Source organism: Magnolia sinica, chromosome 2, assembly GCF_029962835.1.
Source record: "Magnolia sinica isolate HGM2019 chromosome 2, MsV1, whole genome shotgun sequence".
Taxonomy (NCBI): Eukaryota; Viridiplantae; Streptophyta; class Magnoliopsida; order Magnoliales; family Magnoliaceae; genus Magnolia; species Magnolia sinica.
The window spans coordinates 49,818,353-49,842,466 of NC_080574.1; the positions used below are offsets into that span (position 1 = coordinate 49,818,353).

The 24,114-nt window shown below is 38.3% G+C and overlaps 1 protein-coding gene across 2 annotated transcripts; it reads left to right on the top strand.

Annotated features, from left to right (window-relative positions):
- The first annotated feature begins 268 nt into the window (after window positions 1-268).
- Window positions 269-24,114, top strand: LOC131237091 (uncharacterized). 2 transcript variants are annotated; one of them, XM_058234740.1, is made up of 7 exons: window positions 269-591; window positions 688-820; window positions 20,032-20,135; window positions 20,229-20,400; window positions 21,675-21,815; window positions 22,846-22,934; window positions 23,047-24,114. In XM_058234740.1, exons 1-7 carry the CDS (start codon window positions 284-286, stop codon window positions 23,723-23,725), a joined length of 1,626 nt encoding a protein of 541 aa, XP_058090723.1. In that variant the 5' UTR covers window positions 269-283; the 3' UTR covers window positions 23,726-24,114. The 2 variants fall into 2 exon arrangements, with proteins under 2 accessions (XP_058090723.1, XP_058090724.1); XM_058234741.1 differs by having other exon boundaries at window positions 23,053-24,114.

A 24,114-nucleotide genomic window follows, 5' to 3' on the forward strand; every position in this document is an offset into this window, starting at 1 on the left:
AATTACACCATGGTAATGTGATATAGAGCGGGTTCACTCTAAGGGTGGTTAAAAAGACACTGCAGCTTATTTACTTTCAAATATATTTATAAGTCATTTACACCCATTTTATTTTATTTCATTTCTGCGCATTTTCACCGCATCTTATTTTATTTCAATGCATTTATTCCATGTATCATGGTCGTCCCACGGAGCTCTCTCCGGAAGGAATCGGTACGAGCGGGACACAGTCCGCTTCTCATGGGTAACGATTCACATTCATTTATGTTTCTCCGTACGATGAATGGCCTGGATCCCTCCCTCGAAAGCGTGCGCCAAAGCGCCGCTTAAATATCTACTCGCGCGATTAACCTCTGCGTTTCTCTGTTCAAAAAGAGTGCGAGAAGGTCGGTGGCCCTACCTCTTCAACGTTCTAAAGCCTCCTGCTTTTCATCCCAGCTCATGTTACCGTTACACTGCCAACCCCATCTCTGTCTGTCTCTCTCTCTCTGTCTCATCCATGTCTAGGGCTATGAAAGCTGCAATCTCCTTCAAGAAACTAGCAACATTTGGAGCGACCATGTTCGGCAGAAGCTTCAACTCCTCCAAATGGTAATTGATCAAACACACACTCTCTCTGTACATTCTCTTCTCTTCTCTTCTCTCTTTTTTCATTTACTTCAAATTCAAACAAAAATGGAAAAACAGCAAGACGGTGGCAAGGCTGGCGACGTCGAGGATAAAGCTTCTGAGGAACAAGAGAGAAATGCAGGTGAAGCAGATGAGGCGTGACGTCGCTCTGCTTCTCCAGTCTGGACAGGACGCCACTGCTAGGATTCGGGTATTCATTCCATCCCTCTTTCATGGATTTTAATCAAGTGCTAGGCCCCACATTGCGTGGGGCAGATTTCTATGGCAGTTGGGATCGTTGGTCTGTAGGCCATGTTGTGGATCTGCTCAATCGTTGGTCGATTGGCCTATCCTAGCCATGGGGATTCCATGAAACATTGTCTCCACCGTATACATGGATAATGTGTATGGTGATTGGGGATGTTGATTTGGGGCCCATTTTGTGGATGGGCCATGGCCCAAAAAATTAAGGTGATTGGCCGGCTTGGTCGTGGGAATTCACTGAAAGATTTTCTCTACCATACACGTTGCAAGCATATGTGGCAATTGGGACTGTTGATTTGGTGGGCCCACATGAAGTATACATAAAATCCAAGTTGGGACCCTTGATCTCTAAAATCAGGCTAATCCATTAATCAGGTGGGCCACGTTACAGGTAACAAGTTGGGGCCTTGATTGCGTGGAGGGTCCACCGTTTTGTATATATGAAATCTAGGCCATTCGGATCTAGATGATTTTCAGCACCTGGAATTATTATGAAATGACGCATGGAATGGATGGATTGGATGACCTTCATACGTCACGTGGGTGCCACATCTACCTGGTACCACCTGAAGCTTACGGTAGTACTAATTCCACTTGAGTGTGCTGTATAGGAGTAAATGGAGGTAAGTGGGGGGAATTAGGAGTAAATGGAGCCAAATGGCATTTGAGGTGTGTTTGGGTGGGAGTAAATGCATGGAAATGAAATGGGGAGGTCTTGTAAATGAAATCCTCTCTTAGAAAGAGGATTTGGAAGTAAATGGGACCGAAATGCCTTTTCTAGCTCCCTTGGAGAGCTGCACGAGTAAACAAAGGTGGCGCTACGTGCATGTCCGCCATACACGTGACACGATAATGATACTCTGAAACAATCCAATTATCAGCTACATCACTAAAAGCACACCAATAGAATGATCCAAACTGTCCAAAGGTTGGTCATTTAAATGGATGGTTAAAAACCATTGACAAGTTGCTTGTTTGTGGTCCTTACGTTTGTGGCCCACCCAAGGCTCGGAATTTTCTCATTTTTGGCTGAACTATATATTTCAATTGGCTTATTACAATCATTCTTTTAAACATCACACACACACACATATACTAATTTGAGATATTAAAGCGGATTTAGGATATCATGAAACATTTGAGATATTAAAGCGGATTTAGGATATCACATATGTTCATGCGATAATATTGAAAAATTCAAATGCATTTCAATTCCTCCCATCTACTCCCATCTACTCCCATCTAAACATGATATTTGGATTTCAAATGCATTTCATTTTCTCCCATCCAAACACAATTGAGTGAGCCATTTACTCCCAATTCATTTACCTCCAATTCCATTTCCCCTTTACCTCCATTTACAAGCTCCCAAACGAGCCCTTGATCATGGTTTTTATATATATATATATATATATATATATATATATAAGGAATTTGCCATTTAAAGGCACACCAATGCTCATGTTTTGTTCAAGTTTGCTTTAAGCATCCATTTGAGGCAACTGACTAGGCATCTTCCCTATTTCAATCATCTCAATTTATGGAATATTGCCCCTCCAGAAGATGCCCAATCGTACTAGTGGCCCTGATCAACATAAGCATGTGCCACTTGTACAGTAGATATGTTTTACCGCACTTCATAGGACTCAGTGAATGCAACTACAATTTGCTCTTCATTTAGTCCTATGAACATCAAGAGATTGCACTTCATTCAATGAAGAACAAATTCTAGTTGTATTCCTCAATCAACGACACCTATTTTTATTCTTTTAGATAGTCAAATCCAGATGTCGTTTTCTTTTGTTATTTTTTGTTTATTTGTTAGAATCAAGATCTGAAATTTCATTTAAAATGCAGCTCATTTCCCTTTTTGTTCCATGTGTGTTCTTAGAGAAAATGACAAAAAAAAAAAAAAAAAAAGAAGGAAAAGAAAAGGAGGTTTATGTGTTTTGGGTTTGACATCAGACCAGATTCCAACTGCAACCCAAGAAATAGTGTGCAGTATATAATGTCATCCTGCACCAAAAATTTTCTTAGAATGTGGTCAGGTTTCCCTCCAATTTCTAAAATTTTATCTTAGAAACAAAAACTAAAGTAAACTCAATAGAAGCAATATCTTCTTATAGCTTGAATGTTTTTCTGGTCTGATATCAAACCAAGAAAAGTATGCTGAAAATAACTGGAACCACAATGAAATCTGCTCAGTCAATGACACACACACACATGCATAAAAATAAATACATAAGAAGGAGATGGAGAGATGCTCAGATCCACCTGGTTGGACCACTAATCTACCATCCAAGTAGAAAATAATTTGCATCATGTCATATGTGTGCAACATCTTATCCATCCAAAAGGTTGGCCCCACAATCACCTTGTGTAAAAATGAGTTCGATCCACTTCATCAAGTGAGCTATACCGGTACTTTTTATCATATTACTGGCTATGCATTGTTGTCTATGTTGCAGCCCATCCAATGAGTGAATTGGATTGATTTTAACATTAGGTGATCTCCATGGTGGACCCAACCTGTTTGATGTGTTGGATATCACATAGACGTATGTATGTATGTATGTATAGATAGATAGATGGACGGATAGAAATTTTATTTTTGAAAGAACTGAATATTATGATCAAGAGAAGAAGATATCAAAAGAGGAGAGAGTTGTGTGTTCTCCCCCTATCTTTAATATTGTATTTAAAGGTTACGTGTAAGAAAAGAAGTTGTTTTTATGATAGGAGTCTTAAGAGATAAAGATAAAAACATAAAAGGGGGATTAGATCCCCTAAGCCTAATCAAAATATGGTACTCCACATGTGTACATAGATTTGTATACATAGCAAGTCTATGTACACTAATATTCCCCCCTCAAGCTGGTGCATGGATATCATTTATGTCGAGCTGGATATTGATGGCTTTGAGGCAGACTTTTGATGTGGCTTTGGTGAAGGCATTTGCTAACTAATCTTCTGAACAAAGAGAGGGTGTATGTAGAAGCACCTAAGTTAATTTCTCCTGAATGAAATGGTAGTCGACTTCAATGTGCTTTGTACGTTCATGGAAGACCGGGTGGGGAAGCAATATGTATGGCTGCTTGATCATCACAATGTAGTGAAAGTGAAGAAGTTGTCGTGAATTCCATATCCTTAAGGATGGTTTTCACCCATAGTAATTCACATGCTATATGAATCATTATCCGATATTCGGCTTCGACTACGGTGTGAGCAACAACAAATTGCTTCATGCTTTTCCAAGTAAGTTGATTTCCTCCTACAAACATGCAATACCCTGTAGTAGAGCACCAATAAGAGGAGAGCCAGCCCATGACATCAAAAAACCACTTATATTCAAAAGACCATGAATTGAATAGAGAAGACTACGACTAGGTGTGGCTTTTAGACAATGAAGGATTTGATAGACCGCTTCGAGATGATGATGACAAGGTCGTTGCATAAATTGATAGACTACAACTAGGTGTAACTTTTAGATAAATTGGCTTACAATCCAACCACATAAGATATGTCAGGACGAGTAGAGATGAGATAAATTAGTTGACCCATTAGTTGATGATACATGCTCGGATTATCACTTTCGTCTGATTATCTCTCATGTAACTTACGATTTACTTCAATAGATATGTCAATAGGACAAGCATTAAGTAAACCGGCTTTAGAGAGAAGGTCCAGTACACACTTACGTTGGGATAAAGAGATTCCTCGTTTTGAGAGAGCCACCTCAATTCCAAGGAAGTACTTCAGCAGCCCTAAATCCGTCATTCCGAATGACCAGGCGAAAGATTTCGTAACGTTGTCTATCTCATTTGTGCTTGTGCTGGATAGAATGATATTGTCAACATATATGACAATAATTTTCATAGCCATTCATATATTTTACAAATATAGAATGGTCAAAGGCACTTCTTTTAAATCTAATGTTAGAGATTGAATTGCCAAGCTTTTTCAAATCAGGTCGGAGGCAACTATTTGAGGCCATACAAAGCTTTCCGATGATGACAGGATTTGTCAGCCTCTCCCCGAGGTCGAACACGAGGAGGAAGGGCCATATGTATTCCTTTGTGAAGATTTCTAGGTAGAAATGCATTTGTGACATCCAATTGATGTAGGGGCCAATTACAATTCACAGTGTTAAGCAAGAGGATGTGAACGGAATTTAATTTGCCCCTTGGGGCAAAAGTTTCATTGGGGCAAAAGTTTCATCGTAATCTTCTCCATACTTTTTAGTGAAGCCCCTAACAAGCCCTTAGCAAACTAGTCGTGCTTTATATCTATCTATCGATCTATTAGCCTTACATTTAATGTTGAACACCTATTTGCATCCGACGATACATTTGCCTTATGGAAGAGTGACTGACTCTCACATATTCTATTTTTCAAGGGCATGCATCTCTACCATGGTTGCTTTTCATTTAGGGTCACCCAGGGTATCAGCAATCTTGGTTGGGATAGATACAAATGATATAGAGGAAATGTATAATTGAGGGTCACCAAGGACATTTGCAATCTTAGTTGGGATAGAGAGATATTTATATGTGATATGGTTACGAATGAGATGATGTAAAAAACTGATTCCTTTGCGAAGGGCAATTAGGAAATCCACTTGTTTCAATTCCAACGTTGAAGAGTAGTGGTGTTTGGGAAGAGTAGGAATTTTCTTCATTCGAGAGTAGATGTTGAGTTTGTTGGTTGTAGTGGGATTTGGTACTTCTTCAATATGAGACTCGTCTATGAGAGGAAGTGGAAGAGGTGCAAGAGTGTGTGTGTGTGTGTATTGTCTCGTGAATTTTCTTCCTTCAAGAGTAGACCTTAAGTTTGTTGGTTGTAGTGGGATTTGATACCTCTTCAATATGAGTCTCGTCTATGAGAGGAAGTGGAAGAGGTGCAAGAGTGTGTGTGTATTGTCTCGTGAATTGAAATAAGATACGTTCTCAAAGAATGTGACGTCCTTAGAAACGTATCTTCTTTGATTTACAGGACAATGGCATTTGTACTCTTTTTGAGAGTTTCAGTACCCGAAGAACAAACATTTTATTGATCGCGGTCCTATCCAATGTTTTAAATATCGATGATATTGGCTGATATATCTCAAGATATATCTTGTATCCCACTTATGCCATACGAAACACACAAGTAGTGCCGATGTATCCTACATGTTCAATTCGGTGAGCATTTTCAATTTCTGATCCCTTTTTGTTGTTGAAATTATGTTAAATCAGTGTCAAATGGTTATAAATCCATTGGTTCTTCATGTTTTGCATGAAAAATCATGGAGTTAGAGCTTTGATTTCAATATCCACTGGCTCTTCATGCTCTTCATGTTCTCGATGTTTTTTTTTTTTTTCAAACGTTTGGGGGATGTAATGAAAGCTTTTAGAATGAAAATGGCTTGGACAACAAGCTATGACCACAAGAATAGTCTGTGGGTGTCATTCATGAGATAAAAATACAAGCAGGATGACCGAACATCAGGACCAACTCGCGTCCTTCCATCCGCTTCTTGGTGCTGGAAAGAAATCTCGAAGCTATCCAATTTGGTGGGATCTAAAGCGTGTCTGTTGGTGGGAGATGGCTCCAGTAACCTCTGGTCAGACAATTGGATAGGGCATGGCCCTCTTCAGGGCTGGATTTTAGGCCATATCCCATGAAACATAAGCCATATCCCATGAAACATAAGCCATATGCAGATTAAAGAGGTGCTTGGGCCTAGCGGTATCCTGCAGAGTGTCGCAGCTACCAATCTCATCCGTTCCAATGTACTACAACACATCTTGAGTGAAGGAATTTCAACCCAAAGCGGCGAGGACCACTTTATTTGGACAAGGGAATCGAATCGTCAAGCAAATTCTCAGTAAAGTCGGCTTGGAAGATGGTTCGATCGATTGACATTAGGAAACAGTGGGCTTTAGGTAGGTTTGGTACAGTAGATTGCCTCCCAAAATCTCCGTCTTTCTTTGGAAACTCTTAAACGAGGCCCTTCCAGTTGATTTGGACGTCAAAATGAAAGGAGTGATCATAACATCTTGTTGCAACTGTTGTGATGGGGAGGATAATCGCCAAGAGGAATCACTGAACCACCTTTTCGCTAACGGTAAGCTGGCTTCCAGGCTTTGGCAGCACTTCTCTATTCTGTCAGTTTCCTTCCTCGTTGGCCAAACTGCAGCAGGACGAGCATCGCAATGGTGGAGCCTAGCCAACAACCACTACAGATAGGGATCCTCCAAGGGCTAGGTCCCCCTCTAATCTTTTGGGAGATTTGGAATGCCAGATTTGGGAATAGATTTGAAGAAGACCGGGTGAGAGTGGAGCAATCGATTGCCAATATCCGTAGATGGTTCTCAATCATCGTCTCATCATTCCCGCTCCCTCCTAGCAGAGATCACAACAGCTAAGAGGCCCTCCAGGACCTGAGACTCCTCTCTATCCAAGGTACCACATTGCCCCCTTCTATGATCAAATGGAGAAGATCAGTGGTGGGCTAGGTGAAACTGAATGTGGATGGGTCCTCTAGGGGAAACCCGAGCCCCTCAGGCAGTGGGGGAGTTTGCCGCAACAATAAGGGCCACCTCATGTTTGCTTTCTCCAAAGGCTATGGGCTTAGATCCAACTTTCAGGTTGAAGTAAAAGCACTGGCGGATGGGTTGAAACTCTGCTTGGACAAAAGTTTTCAAAGGATCCAAGTGGAAAGTGACTCGTAAGCAGTTGTGGGTGTATTCTCACATACAAGCCCAACTCCATGGAGCGTATACTACTGGAAAAAGAAGATTAAACTTATGCTAGGTTTAGCAACTATTTTAAATATCGATGATATTGGCTGATATATCCCACGATATATCTTGTATCCCACCTGCGCGATACGAAACGCATAAGCAGTGCGATATATCCCACATGTTCGATCTAGTGAGCATTTTTGAATTTTGATGCTCTTATTTTCTGTAAATCATGTTAAATTAGTGTCAAATTGTTATAAATTCATGATTTTTCATGTTCTGCATGAAAAATCATTGATTGAGAGCTTCAATTTTGAGATTTGGAGGAGATGGGCCGAGTTGTGAAAAATTGAAAAAAAAAAATCAAAATTTCTCAATTTCAATTTGCAATCTTTGTGTTCAAACATCACATCAAAGATGTCTGTAACCGAGTTTAGTGATTCTTCTTTTTCTTTTGAATGTATTGTTGCTTGTGTTTCCACACGTCTTTTTACATTTATAAATTATATGAATAGACATTGAATATACTTGCATCAATTCAGTTAGACAACGCATAGATTAGGACCCCGTAGAAAGAAAACGTATTATGTGTACTTGTTTTTTTGTAATGTTTTGATTTAAAAGTGTGTATTGATGTCTTTTTTAACAATCCCCAAAGTTTCATCTAAAAGTTCAACCAATTTCCCAATGTTTCCCCATGTTTCCAACAACAGCGATACATTACACAATATAAACGATATATCCCATGCGATAACCAATACGTATCCGTATCCCAAGAATGCGATATGTAACGTGATACCAATATTTCGAACACTGGGTTTAGCCAATATCACAATTCAACACATTCTGAGAGAAGCAAATCGAGTGGCAGACGGCCTGTCTTGTTTGGGTAGCGAAAGACAAGAAGACAGAGAGTTTGATCAGATTTCTGATCTCCTGCCCCTAATCAGAGGGGAGCTCCTGCTCGATCGTACGGGTCTAGGAATGACTACGGAAACTTGAGTCGTTTTTTGCACTGATTAAGCATAGCTTACGATAGGCTGCCCTCTCCTTCTTTTTGTCTTGGAGGGCTAGCCCGAATTGTATTTAGTCTGTACAGTTCCCTAGATCATATTGAATACAAATCTTCATTAAAAAAAAATTAAATTGAGACTAATTTTGAATTATTTAGGAGTATTTGATGAAATGATCATCACATACACTCTAATTTCGAAATTTGATTGTAGGTGGTCCGATTTACGAAAAATTAGAGAAAATTCAAAAATTCCCCAATTTCTCCCAAATTGCTTGCAATGTTGCACTCCAAACATGAAATCAAGCATGTATAAGGGCTGATCTACTGATTTATTAAGTCCTTATCAATTTTTGGAAAATAAAAATCACTTTTTAATTAGAACTTAATAAAAAACTATTAAAAAATTATTATTTTTCAAAATTTTCCTTCAACTAGCTGTCAATTGAGAATAATTTCGAAGTATTTGGGAGCGTTTGATGAATGATCATCGCATACACTCTGAATTTTATATATTCAATTTGAATATAGTTGCATTTGTTTAGACAGACAACGCATAGCTTAGGACCCTATACAAATGAAACCTTTTTTGTGAACTTCTTTTTTGAGATATTATGATTTAAAAATGTGTATTAAGGTCTTTTTTAACAAGCCTTGAAGTTTTATTGAAGAATTCAACTATTTTCCCAATGTTTCCCCATGTTTCTTAAAAAGTACGATAAATTACCCGATACAAACGATACATCATGTGCGATAACTGATTTATCTATATCCCAAGGATGTGATACTTAACATGATACTGATATTTTGAATACCGGTCCTATCTTAGTGCGAGATGGTTAAAGAATGTGTAAAAAAGCAGGTGCACCCAAACACTTTTGGAGGTAGGATAAATAGAGATGCATGAGATTAAGCAGGTGCACCTAAACACTTTTGGAGGTAGGATAAATACAGATGCATGAGATTATAAAACTTGTAATGGGTAGTTGCTTTTGAGAACATCTGTCGGAGTTATATTATATTATATTATATTATATATATATATATATATATATATATATAGTGTTCAAAATATCGGTATCATGTTACGTATCACACTCTTGGGATATGGATACGTATCGATTATCGCATAGGATATATCGGTTGTATCGCATAATGTATTGCTGTTGTTGGGAACATGGGGAAACATTGGGAAATTGGTCGAATTTTTTAATGATGAAACTTCAGTGATTGTTAAAAAAGACTTAAATACACAAAAATTAAAACATTACAAAAAAAAAGTGCAAATATATGTTTGTATGAGGTCCTAATCTATGTGATGTCTAACTGAATTGATGCAAGTATATTCATATAATTTATAAACGTAAGAAGACGTGTGGAAACACAAACAATACATTCAAAAGCAAAAGAAGAATCACTAGATCATGTTACATACATGTTTGATTTTATATTTGGACACAAAGATTGCAATCGATTTGCGAGAAATTGATTTTTTTTTTTCACTTTTCCGCAACTCAACCCATCTCATCCAAATCTCAAAATCGAAGCTCCACAATCCATGATTCATCAAAAAAAAATGAAAAATCATGAATTTGTAATAATTTGACACTGATTTAACATGATTTACAGAAAAAAAAATGATCAAAAATTGAAAATGCTCATCGGATCGCACATATGGGATATATCTCACTACTTGTGCATTTCGTATCGCATAGGTGGCATACAAGACATATCGTGGGAATATCAGCCAATATCGTCGATACTTAAGACACACACACACACACACATATATATATATCTATAATCTCACTAAAGAAGGGGCCATTTTCATTGTTACAATGCCAACTGTTAAAATTAGGTCTACTTGCTTAGGGCTCACTCTTGGTATCAGTCCATAACGATCAATATATATATATATATATATATATATATATATAGTAATTCTCCCCTATGAATCGTAGCGTTGGGGAGCTATACGCGCACGGCTTACGGCTTGTTGGAGAGATCATTTTTAGGACATGAGCCAAAAAATGAGGTTGATCCAAAGCTAAGTGGACCACACCACAATAGGTAGTATTGATTGAATGCTTACCATTGAAATCTTCTTGGGGCCATGGAAGGTTTAGATCAAACTGATATTTGTTTTTTCCCTTAATCAAGGTATGTGTGATCTTTTGAGCAAGTTGGATTCCAAATAAACACCATGGTGGGCCCTAGGAAGGTTTCAACGGTGGTCATCATCATTATTCCCATGCTTTATGAGGCATGATCCACTTGAGCTTTGAATTTGCAATTTTTTTGAGTTCATGCCCTAAAAGGATCTTGCCAAAAGGATGAACGGTTTAGATATAACACACACATCATGGTGGGTCCACAAAACATGATAACATTAACACACCACGGTGGTAGATAAAACACCATGAACATGGATTGTGTACGACCCCGCCCGGACCTAGCTAGAAATGGACGATCCTGTTAGGGGCTCTGTGGAGGCCATCACAATGTATGTGTTTTATTCGCACTGTCCATCTATTTTGAAAAATCATTTTAAAACATGAGTTCAAAAAATGAGGTACATTGAATGATCCAGTGGACCACACCCTTGGAACAGTGGGGATTGAATGCCCACCACTAAAAACCTCTTGGAAGCCACAAAAGTTTTGCATCAAGCTGATATTTATTTTTTCCTTCATTTAGACCTTATAAACATGTTGGATGTCAAATATGGCCCTAGGAAGGTTTCAACAGTGGGAATCATTGTCACCACTACATCCTATGGTATGGTCCACTCGAACCTTAAATCTAGCTCTTTTTTGGGCTCATGCCCTAAAATAGTCTTTTAAAATAGATGGACAGATTAGATAAAACAATTATATCATGGTGGGTCCCATAGAGCCCTTGATAGGACCGTCCATCTCTAATAAGTCCTGGTGGGGTAGTACCCAATCCACGCCCCACTTAATCCGCTTCCATCTGGATGCGGATTTTCTGCCGAAGGCTTTCGTGCTCAGGGAAGCTAGGTGGGGGCCACCGTGATATTTGTGATAAATCCACTCTGTCCACCCGTTTTGCGAGCTCATTTTAGGACACAACCAAAAACGAGGTGGATCCAAAACTCAGGTGGGCCACATGAGGAAACAACAAGGATTGAATGACCACTGTTGAAACATTCATACGGCCACAAAAGTTTTGTATTAGGCTAAGCTTTTTGTGTTTTCATTCATCCTAGTTGAAATGACCTTATAAACAGTTTGGATGGCATATAAACATCAAGGTGGATGGCATATAAGCTAGGTGGTGGCCACCGTGATATTTGTGATAAATCCACTCTGTCCACCCGTTTTGCGAGCTCATTTTAGGACACAATAAAAAATGAGGTGGATCGAAAACTCGAGTGTGCCACATGAGGAAACAACAGGGATTGAATGACCACCGTTGAAACATTCATACGGCCACACAAGTTTTGTATTAGGCTAAGCTTTTTGTGTTTTCAATTCGTCCTAGTTGAAATGACCTTATAAACAGTTTGGATGGCATAAAAACATCAAGGTGGAGTCCAGAAAGGTTTCAACGGCAAGTGCCGAATAAGTACGCATGTTTCTGGCCGCGCACATGTAGCTCTCCTACGCTATGGTTCGTAGGGGAGCATTACTCTCTCTCTCTCTCTCTCTCTCTCTATATATATATATAAAATGAGAATGGCTTCATCTCAATATGTTTTTGGCACTGAAATGTCTATTAGTAAAGCCCAAATGATCACTAGTAAGTGCCAATTTTTAGTTAAGCCACTCCGTTATGTTGTGGTAAGGGCACGAGGTTTGAAAGTATTTCTGTAAGTCATGGTGTAAATATTTTCGGGCACCGTTAGATGGAAATGTTCTAATCTTGATATTGTATTGTGTAGAAATCATTGATAAGACAATTTTATAATCAATGGTTGCGGTGTGTAATGTTAGGGCACAGGGTATGAATGTACATTTGTAATTCAAGATGGAAATGTTCTAATCTTGATATTGTATTGTGTAGAAATCATTGATAAGACAATTTTATAATCAATGGTTGCGGTGTGTAATGTTAGGGCACAGGGTATGAATGTACTTTTGTAATTCATGGTGTAAATATCTTCAGGCATTGTATTCCTTTAAAAAATAAAAATAAAAAATCTTCAGCCATTGTGCAAAAACCATTTGATAAAACATTTTTATAATCAATGGTACTTCATCACGACTTTTGAGAAGTTAAACCCATGTTTATTGTAAAAAATCATCAATAAATGAAAGGAAATACTTGAAGCCAAATACAAAATTTAGTGGAGTAAGTCCTCATACAATGGATAAGCTGAATACAAAAAAGCTTCAGCCATTGTGCAAAAACCATTTGATAAAACATTTTTATAATCAATGGTACTTCATCACGACTTTTGAGAAGTTTAACCATGTTTATTGTAAAAAATCATCAATAAATGAAACGAAATATTTGAAGCCAAATACAAAATTTAGTGGAGTAAGTCCTCATACGTCTAAATGGATAAGCTGAAATGGATTTAATGTCATTGTATTATTCAAGGGAAAAGTATTTCGATAATGCTTGGATAGTTGACAAGTTTCACATTGTAAGTTATCATTTTTATTGAACTTTCTAAGAGACAAATGACAAAATGGTTGCAAAGATAAATGACCTATGCCAGAGGGTCACATGATTTTTATTCTCTATGTCAGAACTAAAGCATGAGTTGAACTGAGGCGGTATTGGTTGTGAGTATAAAACCCTTGATCTTTATGACCACTACTAATTGTCTTCTTCGTTGCCAAATTCTAAATAACAGAATAGGACATAAAAAATGACACAACAACTTGGTCATTTGGTCAAGGAGTTTATAGAAAGAAGATTAGATGAAAACAAGGGAACATGAACTACAAAAGAAATAGACAGGGAACTAGAAAGACTGAAGGTTCCCTTTTTAGAGTTTTAGAACTAGAGATAAGAGAGTAGGAAGTGTATCCATTGGTTGTACCCATCATGTGATCAGATGCCCCTGAATTGATGATCCAGGATGTCTGACAGATGTCGTTCGAAGTTGCAGAAGAACCTAACTCACTTATCTGGTTAGCAGCAGAGGTGGAGGCTTAGAGAGCTGCCACTTGTTGTTGTTGCTTACTAATGGTTTTGTCTCTTGGGTCTTGATTACTATGGTTGGAAATATCTTCAGTAGTCTCACATTGGTAGAAGACTTTGTTTTCAGATCCTTTGGCCGAAGATGAGGAAGAAGGACCCAACAATATTCCTTTAGATTCTTTCTTTTTCTACAATGTGTATATCTGGACTTATCTTTGTCCATAACTCCATGTTTTATCTTCTAGTTCCTTGCCTCTTGGCATTTTTGGAGTCTATAGTCAAGGATGACTGTTCTAGAAGGATGGCGTGGGAGACATGTTGTCGTCTAGCCTCGAGGGTAGGAAGAGCTTCTCTCTTAAGAACCCATATATGTTGAGGTTGAAAGTCCGAACGCAGACCAGTGAAAAACTTAAAGAGTTTGAGTTGTCATATTTGATTTTTCATATCTTCCAGTTCCAGGATAGCTATTTGACAATTATTCAGTTCTTTCCATTTTGTGTTCAAGTTAGCAAAGTACTCTTTGATTGTTCCATCTCCCTATTCAAGATTGTTTATCTCTATGTGGAGTTGATAAAGGTGGGTTAAGTCTTCTTAGTGGGAGTACATTTTGGCGACTTGATCCCATATATCCATCATGGGTTTCAAGAGATTTGCATGGATTTTAGCAACCAAGATATTACAATCCAATTTTCACTTTCCCATTCATTATATGTGGGATCATTAAGATTATGTTGTTTCTTACTTCCTGTAATGTATCTCAGCCTCTCTCGAGCTCCAATATACATCTGGGTTGCCTAAGAACACTCTAAATAGTTTGTGCCATCTAGCCACAATAGGTGGTCCATGTGACAGTTTTGGTGCAAGTTGGTGGTCTTGGAGGCTCAAAAGTCAGATCTAGCAACAATGGGATGCCCACTAGGCAGTTCTAGTGACGTTTGAGGCTTTTGGGCTTGATTCCGGTGACGTTAGAGGCTTTGGGGCTTAGATACAGTGTTGATACTGGATTTTGACGATGTGAGAGGCTTCTAAGCTCAGATCTGGCGATGGAAATTATGTCGGGATTGGATTTTGGTGACGTTAGAGGCTTCCAGTGATAGATCTGGTGCCATAAATGGGTTTAGGGTGGAAATCCGGCCACGACTCGGGCTTGTGGGTTCAGATCTGGTGTTGGTGATTTAGTCTAGCGATGACAGGGTATTCCAATGATAAATTTGGTGCCAGTAGATGGGTCAGAACCTGGTTCTGGTGCTGTAAAAGGGGGATCGAAGCTTCTTTGGTGAGATTCATATCCAGAGAAATGGAGTTTCTACTTCCAGAAAGATCGGTCAAAGGAGAAAGACTTTCCGAATGAATTACTAATGCATTACAAACGCATTTGTAGGGTGATGATGCAGCTAAAAAAGTCTCACTTTCACCACTTTATAGGTTTAAATGAAAAATCGACAGAAGACCTTCAAAAATGAAGGTTGAAGAAGAGAGTACGGTTACCAGGTATTGGGGAAAGTGGAGAGGACAATTGTCGTAAGAGAAAGGATGGGATTAGTTGAAATCAAGAGAAGAAGAGATTGAAAGAGGAGATATTTGTGTATTCTCCCCCTCCTTAATATTATATTTAAGAGAAAATGTTGTAGGCGATGTTTTAAATAGCGAATAGCATGTAGCATAGCGTTCACCCCTCTGAAGCGTGAGGCATAAGCTACATAGTGTGTAGCGTAAGCTACATGCTGCTACTATATTTTAATCAAGGTCATGCTTGGTTGCACTAATTCCATGATATTCACCAAATTAGACTGATTGGTAATGAAATTTAACAAATTTTCATGATATTGGTGCAACCAAATGCAGCTTAAAGTAATAGGAAAGGGCAATCATTAAGTATAAAGGTAAAGAGGGTCCTTACTCTTTACCTGGGTGGTAGACTTCTAGGAGTTTCAACACCGGGTCAAGGGTTCGAGTACCCACCAGTGGTGAAATCCCACGGCGTGCGTGTGTGGGGTGCGTGTGCGTGTGTAAAAAAAAAAGAAAGTATAAAGGTAAAGAAAATGCAACAAAACTGATTTAATACTATTACTTATATTATTTTGCTAAAAGCATTAAATATTGAAAATAGAAAAATGTAACAATTCATTGAAAATATTATTTGATTTTAATGTTTTAATGAAAAATAACTTGTAATGTTAGGTACGTAGTATGTAGCATAGTTTATGTAGCATGTAGCATATACAAATTATCATGTAGCGTAGGCTACATGCGACTTAAGCTATTTCCATGAGCTACATAGTGTTAAGGCTAAGCTACACACAACTTAGGCTATTTTCATGAGCTACGTAGAGTTAAGGCTAACTACACGCTACATAGCATAGCTATTTAAAACACTGGTTATAGGTAAGAAAAGAAGTCGTTTAAGATGAAGATAAAAACATAAAAACGGGGTTAGATCCCCTGATCCTTATCTTAGTCAAAATATGGTATTCCACATGCGTACACAGAATTTTGTACACCACAGGTGTACACTAATCTGTGTCCACTAACAATGAATATCATTTTTAATAGAACCCCCACCTGAGATATTATGAATATTATTTTTGATAGAATCCCCCACCTGAATATTATTAGGAAAAGACTCAGGCTCCCACTTGAAAAATTATCAAGAAAAGATTTAATCCATGATGAGGATCGACTTAGAGTTACCTTTGTGTTTTTGTTGACTTCGAAATACTATTGTCAGCAACTAAGAAAAGTAGGAATAAATGATTGTTTGTTTAAAAACCAATAAAAAATTACAATGGTTTAACACTTTTGCACACTCCCTCCACACACGGAGTTCCGTTACCACTTCCTTGAGTTATCTGATTTTGTTTTGGGTCCCGCCCTGTTCATGCCCAAAAATTGGTGGCTCGAGTAATATGGTTCTATTTAGAAGATCGCTAAGTAGTGGGAGCAGGGATTGTTTCAGTTTTGGGCTAGGTTCAGAGTATTGGAAAAACTTAAGTTTGAAGAAGCTAAATTTAAAGGTTGGAGCGAAGAGAAGTTTGGTTCCAATGATAGCTAGAAAAAAGAAATTTGGAGCGACAAGATTGAGAAGATCCATAAAGAGGAAGAGGATAGTCCCATGGAGGAGAGTAAATTGGAAGGAAGGGAAAAACTAAGAAGTGATTATCTTCTTTTATAGAAAAGGGAGGGGTGTCTTAGCACCAAAAAACTAGGGCCATGTAGTAGGAGGGGGCTAGAAATATGGCTTTCTTCCCTAAAATGGCCAATGGTAGACATGAGATCAATTAGATTCACAAATTGCATGGAAAGCGGATTATGATAAAAGTTAGAAGGCATGGAGTACGAAAGATCATAGAAAAGAATTGGGCATTGTAAAGTGTTGGTAGAACCAAAGACACTGTGGAGAGAAATGTTTTATGTATCGTTATTGCACCCAGAGGATACAAAAACATATTGTTATTGCATGTATCAGGGAATGTATTTCAGTATAAGGGAAACATCAGGAAATGATGGATTTTTCAATGAAACTTTAGGAGAAGTTAAAAAAGACATGATTACATACTTAAAACTCAATGCATTTACCAAAAAAGAAAAAAGAAAAAAAAAAGAACTATACATAATAAGTTTCCATTGTTCAAGGGCCTAAACTATGCGTTGTTTGAAAGATGTGATACAGTTATATCTAAAATGAATTCATATCATTTAAATATCTTACAGTGCTAGTAATAAAACACAAAAATGCAACAAGAAACTAAATAGAACTAAAAATCTACATTTGCCTTAGACCCATATAAAGTTACGAGGAGGCTTGAAGTCTTCATCCCTATCTCTAGAGTGGCTATAATACTGCTGCTCATGTTAACGGAAATAATGTGCCCAGGTCATATGATAGAATGGTACCAGGCCATGTACTCCCAAACTGGATCATTGGTACTCATCCTCTCCAAATTGGATCATTGGTACTCATCCTCTCCAAACTAGATCATTATTCCTATCGATGGGTAGTGCAAAACACTAACTAGGATCATCGGTTGTGGCTGCAACTGCAACTCTACACCTCTACACCCATAAGAGTATCCTAGTATATATGCCCATAGTCTTATGACTGATATCCATTTATGTATCTATTGGCATATTATTGCTCATATCCATTGATGATTATGACCGTGTCATACTATTGGAGTTGCTCGTTCTATATTGATACGATCCGTATGGTCCATGTCCATAATGTGGAATAGAAGTGGAGCTCCCGTGCTCACCATTGACGTCTATGGACCCAACGTTAGCCTTATCTTCAATGCTACTCAACCGCTTTTTCTGGCATGCAAAATTCTTCTTCAACTAAGAAGCATATGTTGGGATAAGACAAGAACTACAGACTGTCATGGTGTCATGGTCACCCCTCATTCAATGTACTAAGAGGCCTCTAACTCAGACTCTTTCCATGGAATCTCTAGCTTTCACAGTCATCATTGTCGCCATCATCACCTAATCACTGGAGTCACTGTCACATCTGTCTCTCTTTATTGTTGAGAGTGCGACCACCATAGCCTAGTTTGAAAAACTTGGTAATATGATCTCTCAGATTGGCTTCAAATATAGTTCTTTTGACCATGTTTACAAATGGCAAATGGTCATACTACTATTTCAACACATGCAAGAAATCATCCAAGTTAAGAAGTTTCTAGCTACATCATTTGGAATGGAGGATGTTGGGCACCTCAAATACTTGATGCTGAGGTTTCCAGATAAAAAAGAGGGATATTTTTATCCCAATGGGAGTAGGTGCTAAATCTTCTTTTTAAGTAAGAATTACTTGGTGCTTTTCCAGTCCATAATCCCATTGAGGTCTGTCATAAACTGTATGATTGACAATTCGAAGAAACTGATAATCCTGGCATATATTGAAGACTTTTGGCCGCCTGATCTACCCCACTATTAGCTGTCCCAACACTACCTATGCAATGGGGATAGTTACTCAAGTCATGCAAGCACTATTTGACCATCATCTCGAGACAGTTTACAGAATGCTGCGATACTTAAGGACTGCCCCTAGTCGAGGCATTCCCTACATGGTCAGATGAATATCAGTGGTTTCTCTGATGCTGGCTACGCAGTCTCTACTTCAGATTGACGATCCACTACAGGATATTGTACCCAAGTTGTATACCGCACAATGGCCCATGCAACATGTGAGTTGCTTTAGGTCAAATTGATTCTTCAGAATATGGGTTTCAATACATTTTGCTACTAATGTCTTCCACAAACGAACAAAATACATTAAAGTAGATTATCACTTTGTAAGAGAAAAAGGTTGCTGCCAAGATTTCTGCATTACAACACCCTTTGATCATTCAAATGATCAGTATGTTGACATTCTGGCGAGTGCGTCTTTGTCCATTCACTTAAAGAACATCTTTGGCAAGCTTGGCCTGTATGACATACGCACACCAGCTTGAGGGGGAGTGTTAGTGTATACACTTTTGGGTGTACTTGTATTGCATTGTGATAAAATAAAAGGGTGCATCATATTGCACTATGGTCCTTCAGGGCACCATATTGTGGGAAGATATTGGTGTATCTTGGTGATTCATTGTATTTAGTCTGATTTTATCCTCATGTCAAATAAAGCCTTGTTAGAAGAGGAGGGTATCAAGTCATCTCTCCTCTTTCCTCCCTGAATGGTTCTCCTTTTCTCTTCCCTCTCCTCTCTACTTCTCTCCTCTATAAGTTGAATGAACACATACTATAGCTACTCTAACTAGGCAATAGAGTAGAAATTTAATAACTAATCACTCTTTTGGCTAATAAGTTCTCTAAACTTGCGGACAATTTGGATGTACTGTAAATCACACTTAAAACTGCAAGTCATGGCAAAATGGCATTCATATCCTTTAAAACTGTGTCTGGCAGTTAATTGAGTGCTGTTGTGTTTTTTTTCTTGTAGCCCTGGGGCCCTTTTGTCTTTCATCCCAAATCTCAATTGAGAGAATACAACCCATTTTTGTTCCAATTGAGATTGGCCCATTTCAAACTCAATTGAGATTTGGGTAGAAGTAAAGCACCCACAACAAAATGAAACAGATTCAAGTGGAGGTTCATTCAAATATAACCTCAGTCTGGTGGTAGTTTTTGAACAGGTTCAAGTCATTGGTATTCATTTTGGTCTGGGAGAATATGAGATTAAATAATAATAATAATAATAATCATAATTTAAGAAAGGACTGCTGAGAGATGGATAGAATGTTTTCATGGATGTTTATTCAGCTTTGTCTAATGTTCCCTACTGAAAAGGTTTCATGGATTTTGTAGGTTGAACACGTTATAAGAGAACAAAATATCATGGCAGCAAATGAAATAATTGAACTCTTCTGTGAACTTGTGGTGGTGCGACTATCAGTAATTGCAAAGCAAAGGTTATCAATGCGTTTTCCCCTATTTCACCAATATATATTGTGTTTAACTTCATGGAGGTTAGTTCTGATGTAGTAAGGCTTGCACTATTCCAGGGGATGTCCTGCAGATCTGAAAGAAGGTATCTCCAGCTTAATATTTGCAGCTCCGAGATGCTCAGATATCCCAGAACTACAGCAGATTCGCAAAATTTTTGAAAAGAAGTACGGAAAGGATTTTGTATCTGCAGCTGCAGAGCTACGTCCCGACTGTGGTGTGAATCGCACGGTAAGGACACTACTCTTTTTCTTTTTCTTTTTTTGAATCTTTCAAAAAAAAAAAAAGGACACTACTTTTAAAATTTTGCTGGGTCAGACATGTCAGATTTGAACACGTGTCCGACACATTGATACAGGTATTAGGAAAAACCTTCAAACATGTTCTTTTGTTACAACTTTTTGTCCATTTACATGGTATTAATGTATTTTTATTTGGGCTGCAGTTTTTATTCATTGGGAGAGTATAAAAGGGTACAAAACACCCCACTGACACATGTGATCAATGCGGTCACGCCAGTGAGGTGCCATGTTTTTAGCAAGATGAGTGAGGGGAACAGCTGGAAAGAAATATGAAAGTTGGGCATTTCATTTTCGTGTCCTCATGCAACTAATGACAAGGCATCCCTCTGAAATGGTGGCCATGATTGCATATGTTTTGGCAGTGTGCTTATAACTGGATATAATTTCCTAATCAATACCAACCCTAGCCTCATCTAGATCTGTGTTCTGTTTTTTGTACTTTTGCAAACTAATATTTATAGGGTTTTGCTAGATTCCCCACCTTCATGGGGATGTAGCAATGTCCCCAAAGCTTTTAATTGACACATGGGAGGACCAATTGTCAATTTTGAACTGTCCGTAGTTACATACAACTACGGACAAGCCATGGTGCAAAAATTACACAAATTGGATGATCCGGAGCATCCAATCAATAACATGGAAAATGGACAGTCAAGATTGAGCTGATCAATTGGATTCCTTCCCAAGATTTTCCACAAAAAAGTACACTACCAAACTAAAAAAAAAATTACTCATTAGTTCCATATCCACATTTTAGTTTTCCTATCTAAACGGCTAATCATGTTTGACTTGATTTCCAATCAAGTCAAAATTTTCATTTACATTGTGGGTCATGATTGATTGATTGTTGTTAGGTGCGATTGGAGGTTACTGTATTTGCATTTACCAGAATGGCCACCAGCCCAAATGGAATTGTGCTCATTTTGAAGAAAATAATCTCACCTTTTGCCATTTGAAATCAGTTTGATGGACTTCTGCATTGCCACACAATGGGGTTTTGCACTTTCCCAACAAAGTGCAATTTTCGAAGCAGCTGCTGTTTAAATAACACTTGTAATTGCCATTTGCTGCCCAAATCAGGGTGCCTTAAGTAGTTTCTGATTACTAACCAACCATCAAGATAGCGCACAACTGCTTCAATTGCTTTTTCTGCTTACACTTGCGTTGTCTCCAAGTCTCACACAACTTCTCTCTTCCTTGAAGCTGATTGAAAAGCTCTCTGTTAGAACACCTACTGGTGAAGTAAAGCTGAAACTCATGAAGGAAATAGCCAAGGAGTATCAAATTGAATGGGACACAACAGAATCCGAGCTCGAGCTTCTCAAGCCCCCTGAAGAGCTCCTAGTGCGTTGAAAACTACCTCTAGTCTTTACATGTATATGTGTATTTGTGTGGGTGATTACATGTGTATGCTATTATACTGTATATGTAGGCAATAAATACATTGACAACTTAGTCTCCATTTAGGCTTGTTTGGATTGGTGGAAACCAAAGGGTAGATGAGGAAGGAAAACCTCACATCTGAGGGGACTTGCAGAAAAGGAAAATATTTCCTTTTCTCTAGGTCCGAAGAGCGGAAAAGGATATGGTCCTTTTGACCATGTTTGGATACCATGGATTCCATGACAAACAATGGAAAAGGAGAAAGGTTTCTCTTTGATGTGACAATGTGTTGTTTGGATAGCAATAAAAAGGGTGGATTCCACACAACAATAATTACACTTCCAAAATTCGTATTCTTGGCACAAGAAACTAGTGATTATTGTGAGAGGAATATGATATTTCTACTTGCTATCCAAACATGACCTAGAGAAAATATTTCCTTTTCTCTAGGTCCAAAGAGCGGAAAAGGATATGGTCCTTTTGACCATGTTTGGATACCATGGATTCCCTGACAAACAATGGAAAAGGTGAAAGGTTTCTCTTTGATGTGACAATGTGTTGTTTGGATAGCAATAAAAAGGGTGGATTCCACACAACAATAATTACACTTCCAAAATTCGTATTCTTGGCACAAGAAACTAGTGATTATTGTGAGAGGAATATGATATTTCTACTTGCTATCCAAACATGACTAAAATTGTAATCCCTGTTTCAATCAATTTTTTTTTCTGGAAATTATCATTGAATAATATTATTATTTTTTCTTTCTTTTCCCTTGGATTCAATGTATCCAAACATGCCCTCAATAGAGGAAATCTGATGAAATTTGATGAAAAGGAAAATTGATTTCCTCAATCCTTGTCTTTCTCAAACGAAGGAAACCATCACATCCAAGGAAATCGATTTCATTTCCTCGGTTACTTTTTTTATTTCCACTAATCCAAAATTCTGATAAGACGAGCAACATGGTTAATGATCTCATTTTACACAGGACGGACCACGTACATTTGTTAGTGCCACCAGCATGCCAGTGAAACCTATACCATCGCAGACGGTTGAGCCAAACGAGCCCAATAACAGGTATCTTCTATTCATATGTCAATCAATCTTCTAACTAATCAGGCACCCTAGTATCGATTATATGCAAATTTAGATAGACAAATAGATTGGATTTTTATTCTTACAATTTCAGTCTTAGATCTTGCAATGTCAGAGAAAGCAACAATATGCATTTCAAGGATATAGCTTCAGCTGCTCAAGCAGCTGCGGAGTCTGCAGAGAAGGCTGTCGCTGCTGCACAGGCTGCAGCATATCTTGCCAGCCCAAACACCAACACTGACGATTTTAGCAGTCCGATATCAAGTAACAAACACGTCGTGGGATCTCTCTCTAGCAATTCCATTCAGTTTTCAGCACCAAATGCTGAAAACTTTGAGAGTCGCATGGTAAACAATCAGTCTAAGCTTCCTGGGAGGACCTATGGGTCCCAGAATTTCGACAGGTCGCATAACATGAACAGTGAGGGGGCAGTCCTGACCAATTTGGACAGTAACAAGATCTATAGAAGGCACAGCTACAATGCGCCTGTGGTGCATTCTGATATAAAGTTCGACGACTCCGATGGTTTTGATTCTGATACTGATGAAGAGATGGAAATGGAAAAACCTCCTTCTGGTGCTATTCCTGAGCCACCCAATCGGCCTCCCCCACCGCCACCTCCATCTCATGTCAATCAGCCTAAAGACGACAAGGCGGCAACAGATAACTTGGGCTCATTTAAACAAAATCCAGTCTCTCGCATTCATCCAAAATTGCCAGACTACGATGCACTCACTGCTCGCTTTGAAGCTCTCAAGTATCACAGATCATAAATGTGACAGCTTAAACACTTAAGGCAGATCGAATGACAATAATTGGAATACTGTGATAAGGTGAGAATGACCAAATTGCAATTACCTTAGCATTACACACAGGGTTTTGGATCTAAATTGCAAATATGTTACTTCCAAGTTGGACTTGAGCTGCTACTTCCTCATTATGGTCGCTATGGGATGTAATTACAATTTGGTCTTTACGTCTCTAGTGAACGAATCACAATTCAATTCGATAGTGTATCCAAATCCAGTACTTGGGTTTTGTATGGTATATTGTATCTGAAGTAATATTGTTTGTCCTGTATGCTGGCTTAGCTATCAATATTCAGATTTTTAATTCTCCAAACCTATATGAAATTTATATAAGCTCTTGCTATCTTGCACCA

Excerpts from the sequence above, each read along its gene's own strand:
- LOC131237091 (XM_058234740.1), top strand. The coding sequence starts at position 284 with ATGGCCTGGATCCCTCCCTCGAAAGCGTGCGCCAAAGCGCCGCTTAAA. Across the intron at positions 21,816-22,845 it reads AGCCCCCTGAAGAGCTCCTA|GACGGACCACGTACATTTGT; the intron begins GTGCGTTGAAAA and ends CATTTTACACAG. Across the intron at positions 22,935-23,046 it reads CCAAACGAGCCCAATAACAG|TCTTAGATCTTGCAATGTCA; the intron begins GTATCTTCTATT and ends TTACAATTTCAG.